General features: G+C 47.5%; 1 protein-coding gene across 1 annotated transcript in view; it reads right to left on the bottom strand.

Annotated features, from left to right (window-relative positions):
* LOC124721523 (rapamycin-insensitive companion of mTOR) overlaps positions 1 to 12,725 on the bottom strand; it is a 277,266-nt gene that overhangs the window by 216,785 nt on the left and 47,756 nt on the right. The window contains exons 3-7 of the mRNA XM_047246541.1: positions 12,252 to 12,411; positions 12,039 to 12,170; positions 11,681 to 11,871; positions 7,172 to 7,400; positions 2,160 to 2,313 (exon numbers count right to left, since the gene is read on the bottom strand). Coding sequence (XP_047102497.1) covers positions 2,160 to 2,313; positions 7,172 to 7,400; positions 11,681 to 11,871; positions 12,039 to 12,170; positions 12,252 to 12,411 — 866 coding nt within the window. The remainder of the gene's footprint in view (positions 1 to 2,159; positions 2,314 to 7,171; positions 7,401 to 11,680; positions 11,872 to 12,038; positions 12,171 to 12,251; positions 12,412 to 12,725) is intronic.

Here is a 12,725-nt window from a genome sequence, read left to right as displayed (position 1 = left end):
CAAACACCACTGAACGACTGGGCCATTCCATGTTATAGATGAACTCCTGAATAGTCGCTACCAAAGGATGATGATGGTAGCACTGTTGATAGCTTGTAGGCTGCTCAAGGAGTCAGTACACAGGAGAAATGACTCACCTGGGCATGAGCAGATGTGCTCAAGAGCACGAGAGAAGGCCGCCAGCTCTGCAGTGAAAACACTGCAGCCATCTGGCAAGGAGTGCTGTTCATGTTCTCCATGAACATAGGCAAAGCCAACGTGACCATCAGCCATCGGTGTAAACCACTTCATGACCCTAGTACATGTCGAGAATCAAGAGGCAGTGACAGTGGAGAGTCGCTGGGTTAACTGAGTCCTTAGGGCCATGTGTAAAGTCCAGGCAAAGCTGAGGCCTAGGTGTACACCATGGAAGTGTATGTGAATGAACCTCAAGTATACAGCCAAGGACTCCATTAGGAGAGAAGTGATTGCACATGAACTGCAATTGTAAGCCCCCTGACCTGGGCTGCCGATGCAGGTGGTGAACCGCCGTGGGCGGGAAAAGGAGACGGTAATTCGGATGCGCAGGAGAACTACGAACATGTGCAACATAACTGGAGAGCAATTGCGCACGCCTAACCTGCAATGAAGGGTCTCCGGCCTCCACCAGGATGCTGGTCACAGGACTCTTCCTAAAAGCTCCTGTTGCTAGGCAAAAGCCACAGTGGTGCACTGGGTCGAGTAAACGCAATGCTGAGGGTGCCACCGAACCATAAACCAAACTCCCATTGTCAAGGTGAGATTGAACAAGGGCTCTGTAGAGTTGCAGCAGCATAGAGTGATCAGCAGCATAGAGTGATCTTCACCCTAGTTGGTGTTGCTCAGGCAGCAGAAGGCATTGAGATGCTGCCAGCACTTCCGCTTAAGCTGACAAAGGTGAGGAAGCCAAGTCAGCTGGGTGTCAAAAACCAGTCCTAAGAATTGATATGTCTCCACTAGTGAGTGGATCATGAGTTCTGGTTCCGGATGAATGGTACGACACCGACAGAAATGCATAACACATGGCTTTGCGGCCAAAAACTGGAAACCGTGAGCTAGAGCCCATGACTGCGCCTTTTGGATGGCTCCCTGTAGGCTCTGCTCAGCAGCACCAATACTGGTGGAGCAGTATGAGATGCAGAAGTCGTCTGCATACAGAGACGGTGAGACAGATGGCCCTATAGCTGCTGCTAAACCATTAATGGCCAATAAAAATAGAGATACACTCAATACGGAGCCCTGCGGGACCCCATTCTCCAGGATATGGGAGGCACCAACATGGACACAGAAAGTACGAAGCGACAGGAAATTTTGGATATAAAATTGAGAACAGGCCTCGAAGACCCCACAGTGGGAGGATGAGATTGACAATCGGAGAGGGGAAGAGATGGGCAGAGAGATTGGGGGAGGGGAGGGGAGAGGAGGGAGGGAGGGAGGGAGGATGACATGTGCAATATATTAGTCCAAAATGTACACAAACTATGTTGCGGGGAAAAAGCTAGTTCTGCAAATAAAATGCTTCATATCTCCATATTCCAACACAATAAGGTCTGTCCCTTACACATTGTGTGCACTTTTAAATTGTCTTACACCTCATGACATGCAACCCTTCGCTGAAAGTCTCCAAAACATGTTGTCTACAAGCATATGTGAGATAGGACACAAAGGAATCTTCAAGACAGCAAAAATAAGGACATCATATATTTCTTGGTCCATGGGCACTTGCCTCTTCATGTCGTGAGAGATGGCATGAAGTCATGTTAGCTGCATCATCAAATCTTAAGTTTTCCTAACATAAATTATTATTCAACTTTGTGGTAAATTATTAATTGTAATATCCAGCCTGCTGCATCACTATCTGTGGCAAAATCTGAAAGATGCTACTTGTACTGCTGATCAACTGTCAGTCAAGATCTACATTTCACTAAATAATGTTGAAGTGGATGTCAACTGTGCTAATGTAAAATTTCTCCATAATCAATGTCCCCAAGCATAACAAAAAATAAACAATGAATCATGGAATCTTTATTTCTGAAACAATAAACACTAAAAATAAATTCTTAGTTTCAGCAAGATGAAGATGTTTAACGTTAGGATTGGTTCACAAACATTATTATAAAAATGAGAAATGAATTACTTACTCGGACCTCTTGCTGTCTCAGATAGAGAATGTCCACAATAGCTTGGAAGCCTGAAACATTATTTGGATGACAGAAGTGCAAGACACCAGGCCATGACCTAAGTACTGACAGGAGTGCTAAACGGCTGCTTACAAACTTCGAAACTCTGTCTTCTCTGAAAAATGCAAAAGCAGTAAAAGAAGTCTGCGAACACATTGGTGTGGTGTAAAGATAGGACATATGTCATAACATTTTAAAATATCAACTCTCTCGATTACGTATTTTCTTGAATACTGACAGCAAAAAGAGCAATGGAACAAGAACATATTCAGTTGGGCAATACACAAATTTAATAGCCAGATTTAATCTCAGACTCTTTAATTTGTTTTTAATTTACCCAATCACAAGAGAAAGGATACAAGTTAAACATGGAAAGGAAGTTATACAATGTGAAGGTGGCAAAATGGGTGGCAACCTACTTCGTAGTCCTGACCAGGAGAAAGAACGTTCAGAAAACAATTCAGATGTAACAGCCTCCTTATAGCTATGATTTACAATCATGAATACTAGTAATAATAAATTATTGGTAATACATAGGTCACAGTGAACAACGGGGCACAGTGCTGGGGGAATGGTGTGGGCAGGGGAGCGGGGGGTTGCCTCAGGAGGGCAGCGGGGTGCAGAGGAAAAGGAGAGGAAATGGGCAGTGGAGAGCAGCGAAGGGGTGGGGGTCGCGGGTCGTAGCAGAAGGGGGCGAGGGAGGAAGGGAGACTGAAGGAGGGGAACTGAGGGAGAGATGGAAGGAGACTGAAGGAGGGGAACTGAGGGAGGGAGGGAGGGAAGGAGACTGAAGGAGGGGAACTGAGGGAGAGAGGGAAGGAGACTAAAGGAGGGGAACTGAGGGAGAGAGGGAAGGAGACTAAAGGAGGGGAACTGAGGGAGAGAGGGAAGGAGACTAAAGGAGGGGAACTGAGGGAGAGAGGGAAGGTGACTGAGGAGAGGAACTGAGGGAGAGAGGGAAGGTGACTGAGGAGAGGAACTGAGGGAGAGAGGGAAGGTGACTGAGGAGAGGAACTGAGGGAGAGAGGGAAGGTGACTGAGGAGAGGAACTGAGGGAGAGAGGGAAGGTGACTGAGGAGAGGAACTGAGGGAGAGAGGGAAGGTGACTGAGGAGAGGAACTGAGGGAGAGAGCGAAGGTGACTGAGGAGAGGAACTGAGGGAGAGGGGGAAGGTGACTGAGGAGAGGAACTGAGGGAGAGGGGGAAGGTGACTGAGGAGAGGAACTGAGGGAGAGGGGGAAGGTGACTGAGGAGAGGAACTGAGGGAGAGGGGGAAGGTGACAGAGGAGAGGAACTGAGGGAGAGGGGGAAGGTGACTGAGGAGAGGAACTGAGGGAGAGAGGGAAGGTGACTGAGGAGAGGAACTGAGGGAGAGAGGGAAGGTGACTGAGGAGAGGAACTGAGGGAGAGAGGGAAGGTGACTGAGGAGAGGAACTGAGGGAGAGAGGGAAGGTGACTGAGGAGAGGAACTGAGGGAGAGAGGGAAGGTGACTGAGGAGAGGAACTGAGGGAGAGAGGGAAGGTGACTGAGGAGAGGAACTGAGGGAGAGAGGGAAGGTGACTGAGGAGAGGAACTGAGGGAGAGATGGAAGGTGACTGAGGAGAGGAACTGAGGGAGAGAGGGAAGGTGACTGAGGAGAGGAACTGAGGGAGAGAGGGAAGGTGACTGAGGAGAGGAACTGAGGGAGAGAGGGAAGGTGACTGAGGAGAGGAACTGAGGGAGAGAGGGAAGGTGACTGAGGAGTGGAACTGAGGGAGAGAGGGAAGGTGACTGAGAAGAGGAACTGAGGGAGAGAGGGAAGGTGACTGAGAAGAGGAACTGAGGGAGAGAGGGAAGGTGACTGAGGAGAGGAATTGAAGGATTGAGGGGGCTGTGGGGAAGGGGGTGAGGGAGAAGGGAGAGGGATGGGGGAGAGGGATAGGGGAGAGTGATGGGGAGGGTAGGGAGGAGGGGGTGGCGAGGGTGGAGGGGGCGGTGAGGGGGATGGAGGGGGAGAGGGGGATGGAAGGGGAGTGAGGGGAGAGGGGGATGGAAGTGGAGTGAGGGGAGAGGGGGATGGAAGTGGAGAGAGGGGAGAGAGGGATGGAGGGGGGAGGGGGATAGGGGATGGAGGGAAGACGAGGTTCGAGGGAAAGACGGGGTTGGAGGGGGAGACGGGGTTGGAGGGGGAGAGGGGGTTGGAGGGGGAGAGGGGGTTGGAGGGGGAGAGGGGGTTGGAGGGGGAGAGGGGGTTGGAGGGGGAGAGGGGGTTGGACGGGGAGAAGGGGTTGGAGGGGGAGAGGGGGTTGGACGGGGAGAAGGGGTTGGAGGGGGAGAAGGGGATGGAGGGGGTGGGGGTGGCTGGGGGGAGGGGGTGGCTGGGGGGAGGGGGTGGCTGGGGGGAGGGGGTGGCTGGGGGGAGGGGGTGGCTGGGGGAGAGGGGGTTGGATGGGGGCAGAGGGGCATGCAGGGGGAGAGGGGGAGGGAGGGGAGAGGGGAGGGTGGTGGAGAGGAGGAGGGAGGGGGTGGATGGATGGATGATATGATGTGGAGAGGGAGGGGGGGGAGGGGAGAGGGAGGGGGGAGGGGGAGGGAGAAGGAGGGGGAGGGAGGCGGAGAGGTAGAGGGAGGCGGAGAGGTGGAGAGGGGGATGGGTGTGGCGAGGAGGAGGAGGGAGGGGGAGGATGGATGGATGGATGGATATGGTGTGGGGAGGGAGGGGGGAGGGGAGAGGGGGGAGGGGGAGGGAGGGGGAGAGGTGGCGGGAGACGGCAGGTGGAGGGAGGGGGAGGGAGGGGGAGAGGTGGCGGGAGACGGCAGGTGGAGGGAGGGGGAGGGAGGGGGAGAGGTGGCGGGAGACGGCAGGTGGAGTGAGGGGGAGAGGGGGAGGGAGGTGGGGGGAGGAGGAGGGAGGTGGAGGGAGATGGAGAGGAGGAGGGATGAGCAGTGGAGGGAGGGAGGGGGTGGCAGAGGGAGGGGTGTGGGGAGAGGGGAGTGAGCGGGAGTGGGGGAGGGAGGGAGAGTCGGGGAGGGAGGGAGAGTGGGGGAGGGAGGGAGAGTGGGGGAGGGAGGGAGAGTGGGGGAGGGAGGGAGAGTGGGGGAGGGAGGGAGAGTGGGGGAGGGAGGGAGAGTGGGGGAGGGAGGGAGAGTGGGGGAGGGTGGGAGAGTGGGGGAGGGAGGGAGAGTGGGGGAGGGAGGGGAGCGGGGGATGAGAGAGAAAGGGGAGGGAGGCGGAGTGGGGGAGGGACGCGGAGTGGGGGAGGGAGGCGGAGTGGGGGAGGGAGGCGGAGTGGGGGAGGGAGGCGGAGTGGGGGAGGGAGGCGGAGTGTGGGAGGGAGGGGGAGTGTGGGAGGGAGGCGGAGTGGGGGAGGGAGGGGAGTGGAGGAGGGAGGGGGTGTGGGGGAGGGAGGGGAGTGGGGGGAGGGAGGGGGATTGGGGGAGGGAGAGGGAGTGAGGAGGGATGGTGTGTGGGGGGAGGGGGAAGTGGAGGTGGTCGTGAGGGGGGGTGCGGAGGGAGGGAGGGGGATGGTGAGGGAGGGAGGGAGGGGGATGGGGAGGGAGGGAGGGGGGATGTGGAGGGAGGGAGAGAGGGATGAGGAGGGCGGGAGGTAGGAATGGGGAGGGCGGGAGGGATGGATGGAGAGAGGAGGGGGAGAGGAGGGAGGGGCATGAATGGGGGAGAGGGCGAGGGAGTGGGAGAGAGTGGGAGGGGCATGTAGGGGGGAGAGGGGGAGGGAGTGGGAGAGCAAGGGAGGGGCATGTAGGGGGAAAGGGGGAGGAGTGGGCGAGGGGCATGTAGGGGGAAGGGGGAGGAGTGGGGGAGGGGCATGTATGGGGAAAGGGGGAGGAGTGGGGGAGGGGCATGTAGGGGTAAAGGGTGAGAGTGGGGGAGGGGCATGTAGGGGGAAACGGGGAGGAGTGGGGGTGGGGCACGTAGGGTGAGAGGGCGGGAGGGAGAGGGGCATTAGTTGGGAGGCAAGGTGGGGGGGAGCGGGAGGGGCATTAGGATGGAGGCAAGGTGGGAGGGAGGGGGAGGGACACTGGGAGGCAAGGTGGGATGGAGAGTGAAAGAGCAAAAGGGAGGGAGGTGGGCAGGAGGGCGAAGGAGGGGAGGAGAGCGAGGGAGAATGTAGGGCGACACGGAGAGGCAGAGGAAAGATTGGAGTCATCACAAGGAAATTAATGTAAAATCCCAGAACATATCAAAAACTCTGCGCCTGCTGCAAAGCACACGATATATATGAGTGATACGACTTAAGGATGCACTGTGCATTAAATTTCTTAGTATCAACGGCAAACTGTAATTAGATAGCAGTCACAACAATACACATAGAAAACATTTAAGCACATGCAGCAGCATACAAGTAATTGGAGTTTCCATGTATTGGTCAGTGGGTTATGTTTTGTAATGTACTATACCTTTTTGTACAAATATAGGTACATACTTATGACAGTATTATCTGCACACTGATTGGCAATGCCTGGGCAAGACATACATTAAATACATCTTCTGCTGACATGTAACTGTGCTGTCTACAATAATGATGTTACATTAAACACAAGCAAATTTGTACTAAGCAGTGGTTTTGATGAATACTCAGGTGCACTGTTCTGGAAAGCCAGAGGAACGTGCTGAAACACTGGCAAAAGCTGTGGTCATATCTTACCGAATGCCCCAGGTCAGAAACACCAGTGTCTCAGTTCGAAGGAGATTAACAAACTGGTATTTTAATAACAAGGACTTTGGTTCAATTTATCTGGTATCGAAATTTTCATCTGTTGTCTTTATGAGTTCAGACATTGTTGCCCAGATGACCTCTAATATAATTGAAGTCACTTTCAAATATAATATATTAAGACCCATACCAAGTATTTCACATCTGATAAGTTCTACACCACATTAAGCCCACCCACCAACAGGAAATTCTCAACCACTAGAAGCACCTATAGAATGTTCTAAAAATATTCTTAAAAACTAAAAGAAAGCACTTACTTTGCACTGTTTGCAGCTCGACTGCTACAATCTACATGAAAGTCACAGTATGGAGCTGCTAGTGTAGACAGGAAAATACTTGCTCGCCTTCGTGTGCTGGGATGGTTCAAGAGGAACAATAGCACTCCTGAAAGTGTCTCACTTATACGAGGCATCTGACAACTCAATACATTCCGAGATACTGCTGCAACACCCCCACATTCAATAAATAATGGTGAATTAAGGACACCTACAAAAGAAATTAAATTTGGTAAACAACCACATCACTCAGCCACATCATAAAATACGTTAATTTATTAAGAACATCTAAAGACAAAATTATGATATTTACAGGAAACACTACACAGGAACTTCTTGGTGCAAGCAGGTTGACAGGAAACTAAACTAACACAATTTGAGGAAATAACCAAACAGTATGCTGACAGGTTTCAACAGTCACATTAAATTAGATCACTGTCTTAATTGCACTTGTTTGTATCTCAGCAGAAATATTTCAACCCTATTACTAATGCAATTTGATTCTCTCAATCCTTGATCTTTCTTGGTACACTTGGAGTAAATATTAACCTGCAGTTCAAAGCAATCCTTATCAAAGGCTAAAAATGCAACTAAACCAGCATGTGTACCGCGCGTGGTAGCCACGTGGTCTAGGGAGCCTTGTTACGGTTCGCGTGGCTCACCCCATCAGAGTCGCTCCATCAGAGGTTCAAGTCCTCCCTCTGGCATGGGTATGTGTGTTGACCTTAGTGTAAGTTAGTTGAAGTTAGATTAAGTAGTGTGTAAGCCTAGGGACCAATGACTTCAGCAGATTGGTTGGTTGGCTGGCTGGTTGTTTTGGCGGAATTGACCAAACAGTGATGTCATCGGTCATGTCAGATTAGGGGAGGCTGAGAAAGGAAGTTGGCCTTTTCAAAGGAAACATCCCGGCATTCGCCTGAAGCGATTTAGGGAATATCACAGAAAACGTAAATCATGATGGCTGGACGCGGGTTTGAACCAACATCCTCCTGAATGCGAGTCCAGTGTGCTAACCACTGCGCCATCTCGCTTGGTCAGCAATTTGGTCCCATAGGAACTTACCACCAGCATACGCAGCACTAACTAACATTTTAATATGCTGTTGAGGGAGATAAGGATGATTTTCCACTACCAGTTCGTAAGTTTCATGGATCACTGGAAAACCACATTTACATAATGGTTTTTTTTTTACTACTACTACATACATTAATTACAGCCATGGAACAGCAATGTAATTATAGTAAGTACTTATAAATACTTCCATCTCAGTCAAAACCAGCATCTCCATACACCCAGCGACTTTGTCTACAAGATGCAATACAGTAGTTTCATTACCCACTTACTTCTGTTCCTAGATTCTCTCTCTTATTCCTGCAACATCCCTTGGTTTCTCTTTCACATTCCTTTGCTGCATCCACTTACAGTACAACACTAACTTTTTCTCATCTTTTCTCCATCTCGCAAATTATTTTCATTTATCCAGACCAACCTTGATTGTGTTCTCTCATTTAAGGTTAAATACCCTTATCAGATATCGGTTATGAGTTTTGTAAGAAAGTAAAAAGGGACAAACTGAGATACTATCTGACACTGTAACTACTTTCCCTTCCTTTATAGCCAGTGACTGAGTTTCCAGTGCATTGTCTTTTTCCCAATCATTATGTCACATACTACTTCTTAAGAAACTACCCTGCTCCTGATCTGTTGCTATGACCATAAAAATGGTCAATAAACCGCTATTTTCATATTTACTACCAACAGACTGTTGCCCAACGACAAACAAAACATTTATGCCCAAATCTGTTCCATTCATCTGAACCCGTAAGGTATAATAAAACAAAAAATTATACATTGACTTTCAATGCTTAAGCTCTGTGTATCATTTAATAGTACCCACTGAAATGCATCAGTCCATTGTTGGACTGACACCTCTCATATTTCATTATGTTTAATTCAATACTCCGGTCAATTAATAAATAGTCAATGCAGATTATGGGTAATAGCAGTGATTGCAAGGATTCAGCCCATAACTCCTCTCACATTGTTTCCTCTAATCTGGTGATAGTTTGCATGTTGCATATTTCTGTAGTTGCACATTTTTAGGAGTGTCGTGATGATCCGGGAAGAGAATAACGATGTATGGCAGTGTTCCCAGGGGAGCGGGCTTGGATTTCAATGGAGAGAGTATGAGGAGACATGTCCCTTCTGCATGCCGAAAGCAAACATTGGCCACACAATGTCAGCTGGGCACCCAGCCACTGGCACCCATACATTCTCGCGCTAGCCATGCCCTGTGTGGTACGTGATCAGAGTTTTAACTGAACAAATTGTATAGTGAGTCGTGATGAGAATCTAGCCCTATGCTGCATATTACTCTTTTACAAGGCCAGTAATCCGGTCAAGCGACAGTTCTAAAGGATGTAATTTTGTCTGACTGCCTACTTCCTAGAAAGCAGAGTAGTACAGTTTGGTCATAGATCTCTGTTGTCTCGTGAAAATGGATGCCTTGAAAACAGAAATTTTATTTGTAAGTGCAATGTGTAGACATCTTGGTACCACTCCAGGTGGGGTGAAATACCTCATGTCTAAAAAGTGGCAGTAAGAGATTTCATTGGGTAGTCTTAAAATTACATGTGGGAGACAGAGTGCAAGGTTCTGAGAATTTCAGGTGTGAGGGATCAGCATACTGGCTGTACTGAAGACTTAATCGACAACTGGGAGGTTTGTACCAAAATTGTTTAAAACCAGTATACATGGGGAGGAAGCCAACTGACTTACATTTCAAACTTTTTCAAGGTGGGGAGTTAGTTTGTTGACAGTAATACCTTTGGCCAGTGTTTAGAGGAGCTTTTAAAGTCAAAGGAGAATTTCAAAAACTTGCAGAGGGCAGAGAGTTATGTTCAGGACACACTGGAGTTTAAGACACAGTCAGGGACTTTCAACTCTAGGAAACAGTCTGTGGCAGTTGAGCCCAGGGCAGTGCCAAGTTTAGGACTTCCGCTTGGGAGGAAGATGCTTGGTTGTCAATGACGGGGTTACAGCATCCAGTTCCCAACTTGTGGCTGTGGTCCTGCATCACTTGCGGCTTTCCACTTTCAGAATGCTATGTATAGTAAGAAATTGCAGAGTAGGTAAGTGGAGGAATGAAAGTTATCAACTGTTCATTTCCACAATTTCTACATTTTCTTCTGTTTGAGGGCTCATTTATGACCTGGGTAGTTATGTTGTTGGAACATAGTAGTCATATGCCCTTCTAGCGAAATCTGAGTGATCACTGTGTGTCACGGCAGTTATGTAATTTTAGAGATGACGTGCGAGATGACGGTCATTCCATTCACCTATCTGACATGGACTTTGCCAAGCTTTTCAATTGTTAGTTTAGATTTATTTAATGTTTATAAATGTTAGTTTTCACGTCCTCTGTGACTTACTGACCTCAATACATTTGGACACTAATTCACATTGATCTGTGTAAGAAGAGAGAATATTATAATAAACTGGGGTTAATTTGAATTGATCTTTAATTTAATTAGTTAGATGATCCCTTTTTATTATACTGTGTGAGAACCAATGCCCAGGACTCATTTGCAGGGCCACCCTTATCCATATCGTTATTCCGTTATGTGACAGATTTGATTACCGCATTTGAGTCCATGTGGAGCTATCTGACTTTGGGCGGTTGAATCGAAGCAGTCACTGCAACAGAAAGAAGTGAATGTCAAGAGCTCAGCTGGCGTGTCACACCATTTCACTATCATTTTCAAACTCACTGCCTCCAAACTGTATTTATTCTAAATATGTCAAACAGTCCTCACATTTACACCTCTTGTGATCCCAATTCTGCCCTACTACTCACGTTCACATGCTGAAATAAACAAAAATATGACACTACACTTAAATAATAATACTAAATTCATTATTTGTATTAATATGAAGCATTTATAAACAGAAAAATAAGGGGACAAATGGTGTGGAGATCAATTGCACAAACAAACAACAAAGTTATTTCAGAATACTGGTTGAGAACTGTCTAAATTATTTACATCTACATATATATCTATATTTGCAATTCACAGCCAATCATTGCGTATGTGGCAGTGAGTGCATGGTTCACCAGAATCATTTTATTCTGTTTATATTACATTCACAAATAGTATGCAGGAAGAAAGATTGTGGCTACCTCTCTAAGCCCAAATTTCTGCAAACACAATCTTGACAGCAAGACTCTCCATGATGCATCAAGTCTTTCCTGTAGCATCTCGTACTGACTTTATTGAGCCTTTAACAGTCTCAAGCTCACTTAATGAACTCTAGAGGAATCATACCATTCTTATTTGAATCTCTCTCTCTCTCTCTCTCTCTCTCTCTCTCTCTCTCTCTCTCTCTCTCACACACACACACACACACACACACACACACAGATGAAAGATATTAATTCCTTATGAATTAAAAAAGGTTTACAAATGAAAATAATGCAAATACTGAACATACATATTTCAGCCAGTGTGGCAAGGGAGGCTCTCAGCATCTGATCTTTCTCTTCAACAGCCCCATTAGCGAGAGACACGAGGGAACGCACAATAGCTGGTGGAAAAAGGCCTGGTGCTAAAGCCAAAAGACGGCGCACAAGGCGCAGGGCCTGGACCCTTTCCATATCATTTCGAAGGTTCACATCAAGGCACCTGAAGTAAACACAAATTACTATTATGGGTATATAGCTGAATTATTTAAATCATTGTTTGTAATGTCCTAAACTTCTATACCTCAAAATGAAGATTACATTTACAGTTAAAACTTCACCTATTTATGAATTTCTACTCAAAGAGAAAATACATTTCATGAAACTTACCTGGCAATGAGATAAGGGTAATTTAGAGAGTACAGTGACCTTACATGCTTCTCTTCTTTCACTGTGTACCTCACAGCCTGCAGAGCTGCTGCTCTGACACGGGATGCCTCGTGAATTAATGGAACACGCAAACTACAAAGGTTTAGATGCAGTATATCATATTTCCTAGTCATCAATGGTTAGTACAAATAAAAAACAGAAGGCATGACTTACCAACACTGTAATTGTTCCACAGAATACCCCAGCTCTGAAGGTCCATTGACCTTCGATATCAGTTTTACTAGGGCACTGATATAACTAAATATTTTCCCCTCTGTGAGACCTTTTTTTCTGCACAAATTATGCAGAACTTCCTTGCATATTTCAGAAGCATCTAAAAGCAAAAATGCAGTGAATCATTTTACTAGGCCATATTGTAAATAATTTACATGTAAAACATAAACTACAGCACCAGACTTTTTCAAACACTCAGATTTTTCTTCAAAAAATCCGAAGGAAAAACATCTATGTAGGCATGTTTCATTATACAAGGACAGATAATTTTACTGTTCAGATTAATTTAATTTGTATTCAGATGAACATCTGTGCCATTGTTACATAATTATGTCATTATGCTCAAGCAACACTTTGTTTAAAGCAAAAACATTAAAGTATACAGTGTAGAAATGGCGATCACAAAACCATCTC

The sequence above is a fragment of the Schistocerca piceifrons genome, chromosome X (assembly GCF_021461385.2).
Source record: "Schistocerca piceifrons isolate TAMUIC-IGC-003096 chromosome X, iqSchPice1.1, whole genome shotgun sequence".
NCBI classification, from domain to species: Eukaryota; Metazoa; Arthropoda; class Insecta; order Orthoptera; family Acrididae; genus Schistocerca; species Schistocerca piceifrons.
Note: the sequence above shows the minus strand (reverse complement) of the source record. Positions and strands in the feature narration are given on the sequence as shown.